General features: G+C 40.3%; 1 protein-coding gene across 1 annotated transcript; it reads right to left on the bottom strand.

The window, feature by feature from the left end:
• Positions 1-499: 499 nt before the first annotated feature.
• Positions 500-9,694, bottom strand: slc1a6 (solute carrier family 1 member 6). Its single transcript, XM_070832060.1, has 11 exons — positions 9,632-9,694; positions 8,202-8,468; positions 7,941-8,078; positions 7,476-7,683; positions 6,388-6,430; positions 5,969-6,097; positions 5,633-5,817; positions 4,970-5,203; positions 4,621-4,815; positions 2,468-2,602; positions 500-2,189 (listed from the first exon to the last, which is right to left on the bottom strand). Exons 2-11 carry the CDS (start codon positions 8,422-8,424, stop codon positions 1,991-1,993), a joined length of 1,689 nt encoding a protein of 562 aa, XP_070688161.1. The 5' UTR covers positions 8,425-8,468; positions 9,632-9,694; the 3' UTR covers positions 500-1,990.
• Positions 9,695-17,240: the final 7,546 nt, after the last annotated feature.

The raw sequence follows: 17,240 nt of genomic DNA, 5'->3' as shown, positions 1-17,240 counted from the left end.
CCTCACGGAGCTGCTAGCATGGCTAAAGACACTTGTTAAACCACTGTTGTTAAAAACCAGCATTGTCTTACAGTTTATATTTCTAAGTCAGTAAAGGGGTATATAATCCTTGTTCACTTAAAGTAAACACATTTAGTAGTATCTACGCGAATGAAAAAAAACAAAAAGCTTTTTGCAAATTGAGCATTGATTAGTGAGTTTTGGTTGGAGGGTTTGCAATGTAAGACATTATTCAACAAGGCATTTAAACAGAAGCACAGAAGATAAGCGATTTTCCTTTTAAGTGATAATTACTTAAATTTAAATCAAATTGTTTAAACATATCTAGTTATTATTACAAACTGATTTTTTTTTCTCATAATAATAATAATAAATTTGACCCATTCGTGTCCCAAAGGAGAGCAGCTACTAGACAGGAGGACATCCTCCACCAGGGGTAGCCACAAACACAATAATGAGAAACAGTTCAATTCCTGAGCCATTTATTTGTCACATTTTTCATAAGCTTTCCATCAAAATGTTGAGTTTTTCACCAAAATAACATCAAGCATCAAAACTAAAATCAAACCTGTAAGTAAGCATAAAAATGGCACAAAGTCAGAAGAACTTTTGATTCAAATTATATTCAACTCTTCACTTTCATAATTACACACTACCTCTATAACAATCAACATCAAAAAGCATAAAGCAACTGTACATTCAATTCCTCAAGGCATTCACAAACTTTCTTCACAGTACCTTTTCACAAAATAATGAAAAGAAATCAATAATTAGCTTGTAATATATGATTCCAGTCAAAATATAACAAAATGAAATTACACATTTATTTGATAGTATGACTTTAAAGGCAGAAAACACATTTTTGTGAACAACAACACAAAGTGTTCAAATGATCTTCAAACTACTGTTGTTTATACTTTCTAAATCAATCAAGATCAAGCAAACCTCAAAATGGAAAAAACAAGAATTTTTACCTTGGAAAAAACCCAGAAATGTGTCATTCTCTTGTTTACTTTCTTCTCCTAGGAAAACTTGATAATTAGCAGTATAGTCCTGTACCCATCAAAGCAATAGCACCAAAGAAATACTGGAAACACACGCGCATACTATTTATAAGAAAGCACTGAGTGAAAAACATTCTAGCAAGTCACTTGAAATATATCAACTTCAAAATAAAATGGGTTCTTCTTCCCACCATTGTCCAGTGATTAACAATCAAGTACATTCAGAACTATACAATAATATCGTGCAAGCAAACTTAAATAACATATTCAAAATGTAAATCCAAAACAATTCAGAGATTGATGGATTGTCATATCATTTGCTGATATGATCCATTGAGTATTTTTGTGTGAAGCACTATAGAAGCTCCGTATCCAAGTCCTTTTAGAGGTAGTCATAATGAGAAAGACAAAAATACGTGTTTGCAAATGAAATAATATGTGTTAAGTGTTAAGTCATGCAACAGAAAAAAAACAATGCATATTTACATATTCACAAGATTGGAAAATCAGCTGGTTTACTTTTTCTTTGTGGATGATGGTGTTTCTCTACAATAATACTGTGTATTTTGACACTGATGCTGGTGAGGAGTATATCATGTTGACTGTAAGGATGAGAAATTATAAAAATGTGCGAAAACATGATGAAGTTGAGGAAAAATTACTTTAAACTGTCTCTGACATATTGAGCTTGCCCGACATTGAATAAAACAACAGTCATCAGACAGAAAAATACTCCCGGATAACTGGCAGTCCAGGCAAAAACACAGACTCATATTGTAGGCATTGGATGTGCAACTGTTCCTAAACAGCATGTGTATTTATTTCCTGTCATCAAGCAGCCCTGGGCCAAGCTTTGAACTGCCCAAAGCTCTGGCTGATTGACCAAGACCTATTATTTTCTAAGACTGTTCCTGCACCATTGCAAGCCAACCCTCTAGCTAAAATGCTTTTGGTACATGAAGCCCTTGAGGGTGGAGCACTTGTCTTCACATTGTGGTCTCACTGTTACGGTGATTGACTGAATCGTTTTCCTGGCAGATAAGCTGGTAGGGCTTCTCATTCTCCTCGATCACAGAGTTGCGCACCTCAGCATCCTGACTCTGCAGCTCTCCACGTGAAAGGTGCTCCACAATGCCAGCCCCGAGCGAGTCGCCCAGCACATTGGTGGTGGTACGCAAGCGGTCCCTGGGGAGTCAGGAGAATGCATCAGATTAGAGACAGTAGAGAGGCACAGACACGGAAAACATTATTGTATATCTGGTCAAAACAAAACAGCTCAAAATGTATAAATGTGCCTCTTAACGCAGGCTTTCTAATCTGTCTCTCTGCATTATGCATCGATAACCTTTGTGGTGGTGGGACCTCTGGGCTCTCTGAAGCTTTACACTGACATTTAGGCTGGCAGACCCACAGAACAGTACACAGACCAATCCCCATCAAGCTGACATTTAGGGGGAACTCACAAGAACCAATCCACAGCGATGATCAGTGTTATGTCCTCTGTGGGCAGTCCCACCGATGTCAATACGATCACCATGGTAACCAGGCCAGCCTGAGGGATGCCTGCTGCTCCGATGCTGGCAGCAGTTGCCGTGATACTGAGTGGGCGGTGGGAGGGATGGAGAGGAGAGTGAAGACATTTAATAAAGGGAAACAAACAAACTGCACATGTGCACTCCTGGTGGGAGTAGTAGAGTGACAGTGACAGTGACAGTGAAGCACATAAGGAATTATAAAAGTATGTTAATTATTATCTTCAAGCTCACACAGCTATATTGTCTATAAACTGTAGAACGTTGTGCACCCGTTGCCAAAGAGGGTTATACCATATACAATTTTAGTATAACAGGGTGACTATAAGTAAGAATATGTGTGTACCCTGAAATTTACACATTAGAGCAACATTTCAAAATGAGAAAGATGTTGTTATAATAAGTAGACTGCATGAACTGAGCCCTTAGAGTTTATGCATCAGCCAATAGATTTAGATTATCCGGTCAGACTTAGTCTCCATTTTGCCTTAAAAATACTTCTATATGACTACAACACAATACATTACAGCATTTTTAGATTAATACAACAAAGCAAAAAGATCAATAGAATGATACATGTTTTCCCCTCTGAGAGTACTGGAGCCGAATGCACTCACTGCATACCTTACACCAGCTCACCTACATACTGCAGCCTGTACACTCATCATTAACAAAAAGACTGTTTGGGGGCTTCAGGGTTTGGGGGCTCGCCAGATTTGTTCATGTACCAGACAGTAGTGCTTTTTAGCCTTTTAGCCTGTGGATATTATTCCTGCCTCCTGCAAACTTTGTCAAGATTCTCTGCTGCTGTTTGGCTGATAGTTAGACAACTTCTAGTGCTAACTGGTTTGCATTGTGATTTAAATATTTTATAATCCTACAGTCAATTCTTATTTCTGCTACTCTCATGATATAACATATACCCCAGTGGGTACATTTTAGTTTACTGTGAAAATAATACACACATGGCATTAACACAATTATCACAGTAAATGAAGTAAAACACTTCTTGATTTCATAATGTCATCAGCTTTGTGTGGCATACAGCCTTTTACTTTACCTTCACTTGTGTGCCCTGCCACTTTATCATGGCTGTAAACATTTACTCCACCAAAGTTTACAAAATGCACAGTGCACTTTACGACCACTGCTGCTGTTGGCTCAGGTATTGTATTGTTATAGTTCATTATACTGCTGACTTATATTTATCTATTTAGACCCTTTATTCAAATTTTAGAGTGTTATAACTAACTTAGTTTGTATTGTTATAGTGTCATAGTCTACTAGATAGTATTTGTTCGGTGATAGGGGTACCTGCAGAGTAAGAATTTCATTGTACAGTGTAACTGTCTGGTTTTCTGTGCATATGACAATAAACATCTTGAATCTTGAATCTGTTCTCTTGTGGAAAAGACATATACATTTAGAGGTCCAGCCCCGGTATACTGGGTAAAATAACACTCTGACATCCTGACACTAGCTAGTAGCGGCTGTTGTACCTTCAAGTCACTATAGCTGTCAGCAGAGGTAAGCTGCAGGCCACAGAGATCTGATATGATCACCTCTTAGTGACTCCACACCTCCAAATTTGTTTTCATTTTCAATCTTGTAGTCTTCAGCCCCCAGAGACACTGACACATCATGTAAGGCAACTTTGCACAGCTCTCTCTGGAGGCAAAAAAGGCTTTTTACAACTTTTTCCCCCACATAATCAACATGAGCTGTGAGACTTTGATGTGTAAAATCGGATGTTAAAATGCATATGGCCCATGAAGGCACCATCACGTCTAGCTTTTAGCCTTAACCTCCGCACACGTCAGTGTCTGCTTACAAGAGTCTCTGACTCTGTATTCCATGGCAACAAGCAGCCCAGTGAATATAAACTTAATTTAAATGAGATAGATATTACTGAATGAAAAACAATAACATCTGTCTTGATTGTCACATGTGCGTTTGTCACCAGGGAAGTTTTTGTACTTCACTCACCCCAAACTAAAAGGTGTTGAGTGGGCGGTGAAAGGATGACATTTGGGGCCCCATTCCCCCAGCATCTCCCGTGTAAACCAAAACTAAAGCAGAGTTACCTGATGGTGAGAATCTGGCCAAAGTTTAGGTCCATGTCATTGACTTGTGCAATAAAGATGGCTGCCACAGCCTCGTAGAGGGCAGTGCCATCCATGTTGATGGTGGCACCCACGGGGAGAACGAAACGTGTCACTCGTTTATCCACACGGTTGTTCTCCTCCAGACAGCGGAAAGTGATGGGCAGGGTGGCAGAGCTGCAGTACACACAAAATAAAGCCATAAAATAAGTTGTCGGACAGTGTTTCCAGATGTCAAACTTTTAATGTAAAGATGAAGACCATATCATCACCATCATCTTGTCGCCGCTGTCTACATTCATCCAGACTGATAACAAAGGATTACATTCACCTAGATGATGTTCCCAGAGCAGTGATGAGCGCCTGCAGCAGCCCACCAATGAAGCTGTAGGGATTCTTCCTGGTCACCAGGAAGTAGAGCAGTGGCAGGACAAAGAGGCCGTGGATGAGGAGGCCCACGATGACCGACACGGTGTACATCCCCAGCTGGCCACCCACTTGTGCCAGATCCTTCATCTCCACGATCTTCCCTGCAATCAGGAATAGGATTCCCACTGGAGCATACCTGAGAGGTGAGATGATTGTGTACGAGGAAGATCAGTGAGTATTTTAATTTCACTCACACTCTGTCTGGCAGTATCATCTAAGGCCATTCTCTTCAGCTTGTTCAAACTCTTTGTTGAATCTATCTACTGTTAACACTGTTTGAAATATCCAAACCCAGGACCCCATGCTTTTATGGCTGCACATTTCCATCATACTGAATAGGTAGGTCTGAAAATGTTTCGTTCAGAATGACTGACCTCCCCAGCAAGTCAGTGGGGTTTTAGGAAGATGATCAGGTCAAGTCAAGCCAAACTTAATAATATAACACAGTTCATATCCAGAGAATCACAGTGTGATGAGGAAAATAAGGAATTTAAATTGCATGTGAAACTTCTACACTTGATCTCACAGAAAAAGCTTCTGGAATTAGAGAGGTGTCTTTACTGACCAGATGATGATGGCCACCAGCCTCATGATGGCTTCATTCAGGCAGTCAAAGAAATCCCTGAGGGCCTGACCTTGCTGCTTCATGTTGCCAATGACCAGACCGAAGCACATGGAGAAAACCACCAAACCCAAAGCGTTCACTCCACTGGAGGAGCTGGACACTGGGACAGTCTCCTCCACTGACTCCTGCCATAGAAAATGAATGTGTACATGGATTAGTGGTACACCAATGTCGTAAATATTTTTTATCCTACTTATATCAGTATAAATGAATATAAATTAGGTCCTTGTCCTTTTTCATGTCCCCAGAGAGGAGATGTCTGCCACAGCTACCCACCTGTATGGTGTGCAGCACCCTGCTGAGGTTCTCGCTCAGGTTCGACTCTGTCACGTTGAGAGAGTCGGTGAGGTTCAGGGCTACTGTCACGTTCCTTGTGAGCACGATCTTCTTGTAGACAGTTTTATACTGAAAGACAGAGCATGTAAATGAAAGCAAAATAATGTATTAATTATATTTTGATATTTAGGTTTCTGGTGATATGAAGCAAAAATGTGATCTCAAAAATGAAATAACATGTTCTAAATAAAAATAAGTTTTACTGTACAATGAAATTTTTACTTTGCCTTTTAGTCCTCAATGCTATCTTAAAGAGTAAAACAGCAGGAAATTGTTTTCTGTGTTCTAGAAATGAAAATAAATTATGTTAAAAGAAATAATATGAACATTATCTAACAGATGGGTTAAGACAGCCTCACCTGCTTGAAACAAGCCTCTACCAGATTGGGAGGAAACATGTTCCTGGGATGAAAAGGAGAAATGATTATGTTTACGTGCATGTTTTGTAAAACTACACCATGAGTCACAACAGGCAGTAAATTTTACAATGCTTTATATTAATAAATAACCATATGATAATAAGAGTCCAGACTGAGCTCTTTGTCTGATCAGATACGGTGGGTGAATGGGTGTATGCATTTCCACACTCACTGCTGCTACTATTTTTTATGTCTGAATGTCCCAAAGTATATAAAGGGCTAGTTCAACATTTTGGGAAAAACACCTACTCGCATCCTTGCTGAGAGTTTAATGAGAATATCAATACCACTTGTAACAGTCGAATTTATGAAATGTACCTTTAACAAGGTGTATACTGGGTCGCCTAGTAGCAACGTCATTGAGCAGCGCCTGTATGTGTTTTAGCTTCGGAGTGACGATATGCACCCCCGCGCTGGTTGGACATGATTACTTCGCTCCTATTTTCTTTGTTTCTCGGAACAACAGTGATGGTTAAGTGGTGGCAACTATTTTGTTCATGTGTGAGTCAATAGTAGCCGTACAACCGGGCTTGGTAAGGTTGGAGTGTTCATTAAAGACTACAAGCCTTTGAAATCCCAGCATTTGTGTGGACGTGAGTTTCTACCTGCTGTTTTCCTCCACTCTCCACGGCCTCAACCGAGCTACACCACCAAAACCATTACACACTGTCATATCTGTCCAATAAATATGAAGCTTAGCTTAGTTATGCATAAAGACTGGAAACGGGAAACAAGCCTGGCTCTGTCCAAGGTAAACTTCAGCGTCTCTAAAGCTCTCTACCTAATATGATATGTCTTCTGTCTTTTAATTTACGTTTAATCAACGAAATTTGATGGCTGCCGCTGCACCCAGCTACCTGGTTACTGGCTGTACTGTCATATTATGTATAGATGTGAGAGTGGCATCGATCTTGATTCACTGAGTCTCTGCATTTGCTAAGAAAAATGTCAGACTATTACTTTAAATGTGAATGATGTAACTGTGCTGAACTTCACAAATAGGTCAGGAAGAGTTTCTAAGCTATTACCTGATGAGATCCAGGAAAGCATCAGCAGCCTGAACTGGCTCTATGTTTCCACTGTTGGCCACCGGACTGTCCCTGCTGCCTTTCCCCGGCCGGATGATCATCACAATGACAATACCGATGAACACGGCGATCAGGGTGGTCACCATGTAGTAGATCACTGCACGCATACCCATCTTACCTGACGCTTTGCTGTCCAAGGAAGAAATACCTGAGACAGGGGAAATTAAGTTCAGAGCTTTGCTCAGTAAATAATGACGCACCTTTAGGTTTCTAGATTCCTCAAAGTGCGCATTTAATTCAGAATTTACAGCTACTTCTTGCTGTGATTGGAGCTGTCTGTATTTAAAGTTGTGTAGAGTATTTGACATGATCTTCCTTCACCTTTGCTATTTCAGGGTTTGACCTGTAAACTACTGAAACGTGCTGGGAGCATTACGTGTTGTTCTGTGCTTGTTAAAAGCCAACCTGTGACCAGACTGGAGACGATGAGAGGCAGCACCAGCATCTGTAGCATTCTCATAAGTAGCTCCCCAGGAAAGGCAAAGTACTTGATCTCCCTCAGAGACAGGTTGAAGGGGCGTAAAGTAAATCCAAGGATTACACCTGCATACATTTACACACACACACACACACACACAACCACAAACAAGCACAAAGACAGATAAAATCAACCAACAGCAGAGAAAACAGTGTTAAACCTCCAAACAGGTTTCTCTCTTCACTCACCCAGAGCCACAGCGGCTACAGTGAACAGAACAAACAGGTTCCTCTTGAGGAAACCTTTGACACTCTCCCTACTGATGGAGCCCATCCTCTCCTTCATGCTGCTGGCTCTCCTCTCCATGGCCCTGCGTAGGCGCCTCCTCAAGTCTCCTCTCTCTGGCAGGGGGGGTTTGTCCGCGTCCTCGTTCAGGAAAAGACTAGCACTCGTGGGGGGCTTCTCGTTCATAATCAGCTCCAGAACCTGGTCCAGGAGGCAGGTCTCGTGTGAAACTGGACAGTGAGAAAAGTGAGGCATAGGGTGAGATATTGGTCATGTATTACATTTTTTTTTTCTCATTTGGCAGTAATCGTAGGCTGGCTGACATTTTGATGACACTGACCAACAGGCAGAAAGCATCAGCTCCCAAAAAAGATTTCTGAGTGTAAACAGGAAAAGAAAGTCACATCAAATGGACTACGGCTCCTGTGTTGATGTGTCCAATTTAAGCAGCTGTTTCAGATTAAGAATCAAAACCAAACCCGGCTGTGACCCTGGAGGTCTCTTAATATGTGGTGACAGATACATGCTGGCTGGGACATAATGGGCTGAGTAGCTAAAAAAAAAAAAGCAATTTATAATTCTTCTTCTTAGTGCCCACAAAGTAAATGCCAACTTTTTCATATAAACTGCTTGAATCTAGGGGTAAATCTGTGAATAGATGGAAAAAACATTAATGAACATTTTGGTAAATGACATAGGTCACCGTTAATGGCAAAAAAAATTCTCTGGTTCCAGCTTCTTAAAGGTTTGTTTCTGTTTCATATGTTAAATATTTGGAATTTGTCTTTGACTGTTGATTGGACAAGAAATACATTTGAAGACATCACCTTTGGGTTTGGCTAACAGACTATATAAATTATCTTTTGACTGAGCATAGTGAGCATATAATCATTTTACAGCTCTACTCCAAACTGAGATCACCTGCACTAATATGTAACAGTCCATTATAGACTTAAGTCAGTTCTCAATCATAATCATGAGCCAAAAGCTGAGGCAAAATAACTCAACAGTAAAAACATCCCATTTCTCCACTTGACTGTCTACACTGATAAATGAAAAGTAAAAACACTTGTTCATGACCTCATATTGTATCATTCTGACGGTGACTTTGTCTGATCTGTTAAGGTTATGAATAAACAATTAACAATCCTCCCCAACTGAGCTAATGTATCCAGAGAATATATCAAACTTAAAATTACACTGCATGACCTCGAATATACAACAAACTATGAGAGTAGTTCTGGTTCTCTAATTACATGATAAAAAAGCTGCATTAACTGCCTTTTTTTTGAATTAGCGAGTAAGTAAATATCCACTCTGTGTTTCTAAATCTTCAGTGTGCTCATTTTAAATAAGTTTAAATGAATAAGAGCTGTAACAACAGTAGTCTTACCGTGTTTCCCTCTGGTGAACAACACAAAGCAGTCTGTGTGTAGCACGTGGCTGTTGGTCTCACTTCTCTTATCTATCTAGGCTACAATGTTTCCTCTGAATCACCCTCTGCAAACAGACTTAAAGCCCCGCGCCCAAAGACAAATGCAGTGAGCAGCCAGCCTCTTGTCCTTCACATCCAATAGAGTCACAATGAGCTCAAATACCTTTATATTTTCATTCTTCCCTGAGGGATAATCACTTAAATACAATCTCCAAAGATTTCCGTCTATTCTGTTTGCATCATTCTTGTCTATTGATTTTCTTTTGTCCATTGTTCTGAGGTTCACATTTATCTATACATCCTACACACAGTGTAAAGGACCCATTGTTGAGCAGGTTGCGAGATGACCCTGGATAATCCAAGCCCATTATTTAGCTTGGTTTCATATGCAGAATAATCAGCTATCACACAGCACTGTTCACACTTACTGCTTATGTGTGAGTGTGTGTGTGTGTGAGGAAACATCTGATTAAATATGCAGCAAAGTCACAACGTTTTACAACAAGTCTGACGGACTTGAGAGAGTGCTGATTATCCTTTTTAACCGCTGACTGTGGTTTATGAACTGAATGGATGAGAGTAAATCCACTGCCGGTTCCTACAGCTCTGCATTTGCAATGAAACAGACTACCACAGTAAAATGTAATTATAATGTTATGTCCATGTTCACAGTACATCAGAGTCACAGCAAAAACAATGACAACAATTGAAGCCTTAGTGAAGGAATTTAACTGTAAAAAAACATCAGCTGCTAAACACGTCACCACCATACTTACACATATCAGAAGGTTGGTTTAAAGATATATTATTTAAGAGATTATAATTCAAGCAGCCTTCATCCGCATATTCTCTCTACAGCTAAGAAATGGAGGCCTTTGTTACCCATCTCTCTCCGCTCATTTAATGTCATCACTCTAATGTCACATTTCAAATAAAACACCATACAGTTGTTCAAAAATACTTCAAAATACTTCAATACAGTATGTTACATAACTACGTAAACATATGTTGAGTAATTATAATGGCAAAAAACATTGTTTAGGTAATTAAGTCTGAAACAATATGTATGTCAGTATTTCTGGTGAAGGTAAGTGTGTGATGAAAATGTCTCTTTCCAGCTGAATTCAACTCAAAGAAATTAAGGTTTTCTTAAGGCCGGAGCAGCTGCCTCTACAGCCTGATCCAGGTCCAGCATTAAAGCTGCAGGAGCCAACTGGAGCCAACCAGGGCAAGCTTCATGTCATTTAAAAACTGTTTTGACTTGTTTCCAATTCTGTCATTAATAGTTCAGAAGCACTATTCCCAAAACATACAACAGAATTACAGCACCCGTAATTTTTAGGTTTATTGATACGATTTTATGGGTAAATGAAGAGAAACACTGCCAGCATTTTTTATATTACAGGCCATAATCTTATTTTATTCACAACCTGAGAAAACAACTGTAGTTCTAACTGTCTATTTAGTATATTACACTGTTTAAGCATTTTTGTCACTGAGTTTCATTTGAGCAGCTGTGTTGCCAGTGACCAGTCTGAAGCCACCGACTCTGACTCAAACTGCTCTGTCCTGGTCAGACTGCAGACAGCGCCCATCTGTCCAACTACCCAAACATCCAATAATGGATGGGGACAGTGATAAACATCAGGCTAATAGGAGGAAAATGGTCTACAATAATAATGGAAAGCATCACTAAAGCTGAAACTGGCTTTTTTTTTTTTAAAGCAGACAACAATAAGTATCTAAACTACTGCAGCACTGGAGCACTAGCAAATACTTTAGTATCAAACTTGATGTCAACAGTATTGTTGGTACAAGAGCAGGCAGCTTGTAAGGCAGAGCACATACAGTATCACACCTCAACAGAAAACCACTTCAGACTGACCTGTTAAAACCTACTCGGAGGGACATACAGGGATCTCATCTCAAGCTCTTACAATACAGAAATATTTTTTATGCTGTATTACAGTGCTGCTAGATCACAATACTGGTGCTTTGATGTATGTAAGAAATAACTTATCAGTTGATTTATTTTATACAAAAATGTGCAACAATCTCAAAAAAAAATCTGTCTCTTCTGTCCAGATAAATTCAAAGATTCATTATTCTCAACATAAAAAGACAATATATATAGTTAAAAGAAACTTCTCAGCTTCACAGACTTTAACGAACGGCTCACTGGTTACTCACCACTCATGGTTTAAAAGTCTGTGTCAAACAGTCCGATCAAAGTCAGGAACCACTCACAGCTTCTCAGCTGCCGACAGAGTGAGGACGGTGAGTGTGAGAGTCCAGAGCTGAGTGGTACAATGACAGGACGTCTCACTGCTCTGCTCTCATAAGCAGACAGACATGAAAAGGCCTCTCATATGACCTTCTCACACCTACACACACACACACACACGTGTGCGCACATGCACGCTGAACAGCCAACCTTTTTGCCGTCCATGACAAGTCCATCAAAGTGTTAAAATGTCAGAATGTCTTTACTCTACAGATCTACTTCAGTGAACACTTTGCACAGAAGCCTGTTCGTGTGATTGTACACCAAAGAACCTTTTGTACAACGTGACATGCTAATGTAGCCAGCACAAGAAAGCATCCAGACCAAAAAGGATTTTAAGGGGCAATTTTACAAATGAAAACCAGTTTATTTATCATAAAGAGTGCTGTTCAGCTGTATAATGTCTCCTCAACAAAAGTTATTGATTTATCATTTTGTGTTGAGGGGTTAGGCTACATGCATAGGCTCTTAAGTTAAACCAAAGAAATTTTCATTTTCATTTTCAACAAACAAAAAATCCATAAAAGACAACCAAACAAACCATTACAAAAAGCAAGCAAGCAATCAAACACACAAATAAATAAGGGATTTAACGTACGTCTCCTCAAAAACTAAACTGTATGTCGCGGCTTTGGTAGCCATGGATAGATACCATATGTGGAAAACAACAACTTTGATTGGCAGTTTCTTCAACAAGTCCCTGTTAACGATGGAGATTGTAGAGGCAGGAGACAATGTGAAAGAAATTGAAGAAAGGCTCTTGAGCACTAGTCTTCTAGTCTTCTGCTCTATTGTTTTTGCTCAACACAATCATCCCCCTCTGTCATAGTCAATGAAACAAAGTAAACACAGATACTGCACAGGAATGGTCTCCTTTTCAGACATGAGAAAATGAGAAATAGAAGAACTCCGGTTGTGTAAGTACATGTGTAGCCCACTGTCACTATGAAAGTACAGTGAAATAGTTACTGTGTTAACTTGAGTGAATAACATCTGCTCACATATTATATGTCTGCACATCCTGTTCACCCCCAGTTTAATCAACACCGGCACCGCTCATCATTTCTGAAAAATTCAAAGTCAAGGAGTGGTGCCACCATAGACTGTATTTAAAGATGGATGTCATGACAGTTCCCCAAAAATTAAGCCAAAATATCTCCATCACCCTCTAGTGGCTGGCTGTTGTGTAGGTCTTTTCTAGCGAGCAAAGGCAACAAAAAGTCTAACATAAGCTACGTGGAAAAAAACCAGGATCTGTGGCTGGCAGATACTTATTCTTTTTTAATTCACTGCTCATGACAAGCAGATGTATGTTGTGGGAACCTTGAATGTACAAAGACAAGTGGATACAGTGTTGAAGGTGGGACCCCATTCATTCCTATGAAAGTTGCCAAAAAAGGTTGACCTCCCAGGTATAAAATTACCCAGGTCTTCCCGTACATGGACGTCCAAGCTTCCGCATTGTGAAGCCCACAGAGGATGCACACAGGCTTCTCAGGCCTGCCGAGCCGGATAATTTCCAGTTAACCTTCTGCAAACTTGAATGGGGATAAAATAATTGAATCGTAAGGCTCTTCTGGACTGAATGTTATCGTACTGAATGGATCAAATTCTGAGTGAAATTAATTGTTTCACAGGGGTTGTTAAGCTTAAAAAAATTTATCCGCCAATTTACAGACACATCTTCATAACAAAAGTCAATGGAAAAAAGTATTTTTTGGCCCGATGGCCTCACGTGACGGACACCATTATTGTAATCAGACGGTTTGGCCACTATGTCAAATTGGCTTCAAAGCCTGGGGCACTTCCTGGGGTCCCTGGTGGGACCTCGATACTGCAGCTCCATCCCCCAATCACTACTGTGCAGACTTTGGCTCCAAATGACATCACCACTACAAGATGGCAGCGCCCTTCTCTGGGATATTTTGGCTTCATTTTTGTACAGTGGGAGGAAATGGAGGCGTGTCACCCATCTTTATAAACAGTCTTTGTGTGCGTCATGGGGAAGCTGAGAACTATGCAAATTAAATCCTCTGACACATGGGAGTGACAACTGGCTACAACCAATTACAGTCACGAAACAGAAGCCTAGAGATTTTTTCTATTTCACTAAACTATGTAAAAGTTTCATAGAATTATTGTATTGACAGTCAGCAGGAGTGTGAACAAAAACAGCTCAGAGCAGAATGGCATATCAACAGGGCTGTTTTCAAGATAGTCTGGTTACAAGCAGTGAAAGAACTTTAAACAAACCGAGGAAAAGCTGGGCCAGTGATTATGCGACAATTAGCTTGTGGAAACACATCACTGAGGAGCTGAACTACACAAAGAGTGCCAGTGAAGTAGAAACAGGAGAATACTGTCCAATCAGACCAGAGCATTTAATTACTCTAAACACACTAACAAGCTACAATTCATTGGAAGCAGGAGGAAGATGTGTGAATTAAGGTCAAAAGTCAAGACAACCTCAGACTGATTTTGACATTTCCTCTTTAAATCTCAATCTCACAACTCCTCTAACTTTATGAAAGTGCAATACTGAATTTCTGGTATATCCCTTTAATGTGTAGACAGTTAGCAACAGTTAGCATGTCAATGATTTCATAATAGATAGATAGATAGATAGATAGATAGATAGATAGATAGATAGATAGATAGATAGATGGATAGATGGATAGATGGATAGATAGATAGATAGATAGATAGATAGGTTCCCTTACAAATGCATGATTTTCCTTTCTTGTAATTCCCCTATGAAAATGCACCAGCTAGTACATGAGACTAGCTGGAAAATGAACAGAAAATAAAGATCAGATACCCTGTTTCTGCCTTTCGTTGAGTCAAGCCGACATGAGGAGACAAATCCTTCCGTCTTCAACTGCGTGTCCTCCCTGAAGACGCTGAAGAAAAGAAAAAAAAAAACAGGGAATTAAACTTCACAATCCTCCACACAACTTTCACTCAAACCGTGTCAGGTTTATCTCTGAACTGTTCTGGATTATTTATCAGGAAAGCTTATAGGAAATCAAGTCTTACATACATACTCTGTCTGTCCAAGACGCTCCTCACACCGTCATGTGGATGCCTCTCTCTCTCTCTCTCTCTCTCTCCGTGTGTAATGAACTAGTGATGCCCACACACTGTATCTCCCCTCATCATCCTCACCGTTATCTCCCGTTTTACTATCAAGCGGTGTGCGCATCTCCACGGAGCCTCCAGGCGGAGAGGAGCGCCTGGTAGGTCTGCGTGGGAGGAGGAGAGGTTAAGGATCCTTCAGGAGACAGAAGAAATGATAAAGAAAAACCACCTGCTGCCCGTCCGCAATAACGGAGCCAGCGTGAGATACTCTCAGACTAATAAACTGCTCTCTTAATGGCTTTCATGATGAGATAAATGCTTGAAGAAACAGCCATTTTACTTATTAAACATTGAACGTGGGTCCTGTCTGCAGGATAAACGCACATTGCTTCTCCAGCATGCATCTGCTCACTGTTCTGAACCACTCTGGGGAACTCATGTGTTTGTAGCCCTTTGACACCCAGCTGCCCATTTCCACTTTCACACCCACTCATTGTGTTCACTACAGTTGCATTGATATGCATGAAGCTGTCCACACAGTGGGAAAAAAACAAACTACTGCACCACATTTGTGCAATTTTATCATCTATCATGTGGAGAAACATATACCACATGTGCAGGTTACAGGTGGTCGGGAGAATGCAACAGCAGAGGTGAACTTTGCAGCAGTTTAAGCTCATTGTTTAAAGTCTAAAGCTGCCATCCTGGGTTGTCGTGATATCTATAAAACAGGAAGAACATTAAGCATTTAAAGATGGTGTGTTTGGAAATAACAGTCCCATTTTAAAAGAGTACAGTTTCCTCTAAAGGTTATTCAGATTTGGAGAAAAAAATAATGACAATATTGTTCCATCTCTTGTTCCAAAGCTTCATAGCAGCTGAGAGTGACAGTTTATTCTTGACCTTGACAACAACAGTTGAATAAACCCGACCACAAGGTCCATTTAGCAGAGGCTCCCGAGCTTTCCATCGCATCCTCAGGTCTTCCTCAGTGGTATGTATTTACCCACTTATCACAGAGGTACCATCTATCTGAGCTCTTTAGCGACTTCGTGCCCACAGTGGTTCATTTCAATTTGCAGAGGAAGATCAAGAAGTCCGTAAAGTGCTCAGAAAAATGGAAATTAGAAAATAGTCAGGGATATTTGTTATCTGATATCACACGTGTCAGTAAAGATGGAGCCACTAGAAATAAGAGCGTCACATTCCTCTGTCCTTTGCCAACAGAACGAAAACGCACAGATAACCTCTGCGTGCCCGTACTTTCACTGCACTACCTAACATGCAGATGAATGCGAGGCTGCTGGGCTTCCCTCCGGTTCCAATCTGGTGTACGACCAAAGCGATAGGAGCAGATTGCATCACCATGGCAACACAATTATCCTGCCATAACGTGGGAGGCAAGGATCATGTATGATCCACTGTTAGATAGAGTAATTATTCACCCGCCTGCAGAAAGGAACATTTATCTTTAAGCGTAGAGAAAGTTGCATTCTTTAGGCACAACATATCAAATTTTTTGATTAGTTTAGATGTGATTTTTTTGTACAGTTTTTTGCTTTAAATGGCTTGATAAGGGTATAAATTAATATAATTAAATAGTCTGTGTGGGGAACATGGCGACACAACTATGAAGAGTATCCATAATTAGTAAATGCTGATTAAATAACAGCACGCAGGACCTCCTGTAATGAAGTTGGGTGGTCACTGCTCCCACTTATAGTTGTCCATTAGTTACCAAGCAACATGCAATGTGTTAAATTTGTGGTATTGGTGGGAGCAAATTCACATTGTGAGTCTGAGCACTGGCTGAGATGTTTGTGCAACCACTTTATTGTCTCATAACATGGTGTAATAGTATTACGATGCCTGGGCAAGTGGAATGGAGCATGCTTCCTTCTGTGGGTCTCTGTAACGAAACACACACACACACACACACACACACACACACACACACACACACACACACACACACACACACACACACACACACACACACACACACACACACACACACACACACACAGAGACACACAGAGACACACAGACACACAGACACACACACACACACAGACACACACACACAGTTTGCTCATCAATTATTTCTCAAAGGGGGGATATTAGCTCAGCGTTGCCCTAAATCGACCCTCTCTCATGATGTGACGCAGACCAGGTTTTATTTTAAGACTTAAAAACCATTACACA

Source organism: Pempheris klunzingeri, chromosome 6, assembly GCF_042242105.1.
Source record: "Pempheris klunzingeri isolate RE-2024b chromosome 6, fPemKlu1.hap1, whole genome shotgun sequence".
Taxonomy (NCBI): Eukaryota; Metazoa; Chordata; class Actinopteri; order Acropomatiformes; family Pempheridae; genus Pempheris; species Pempheris klunzingeri.
This window is presented reverse-complemented; position numbering and strand designations above follow the sequence as displayed.

What these genes read in the sequence shown, in the direction of transcription:
- slc1a6 (XM_070832060.1), bottom strand. Translation starts at nt 8,424, where the DNA reads ATGAACGAGAAGCCCCCCACGAGTGCTAGTCTTTTCCTGAACGAGGAC. An exon ending in TGTAGCCGCTGTGGCTCTGG is followed by an intron (nt 8,079 to 8,201) that starts GTGAGTGAAGAG and finishes AAATGTATGCAG; the next exon opens with GTGTAATCCTTGGATTTACT. An exon ending in GGGTGCTGCACACCATACAG is followed by an intron (nt 5,818 to 5,968) that starts GTGGGTAGCTGT and finishes TTTCTATGGCAG; the next exon opens with GAGTCAGTGGAGGAGACTGT.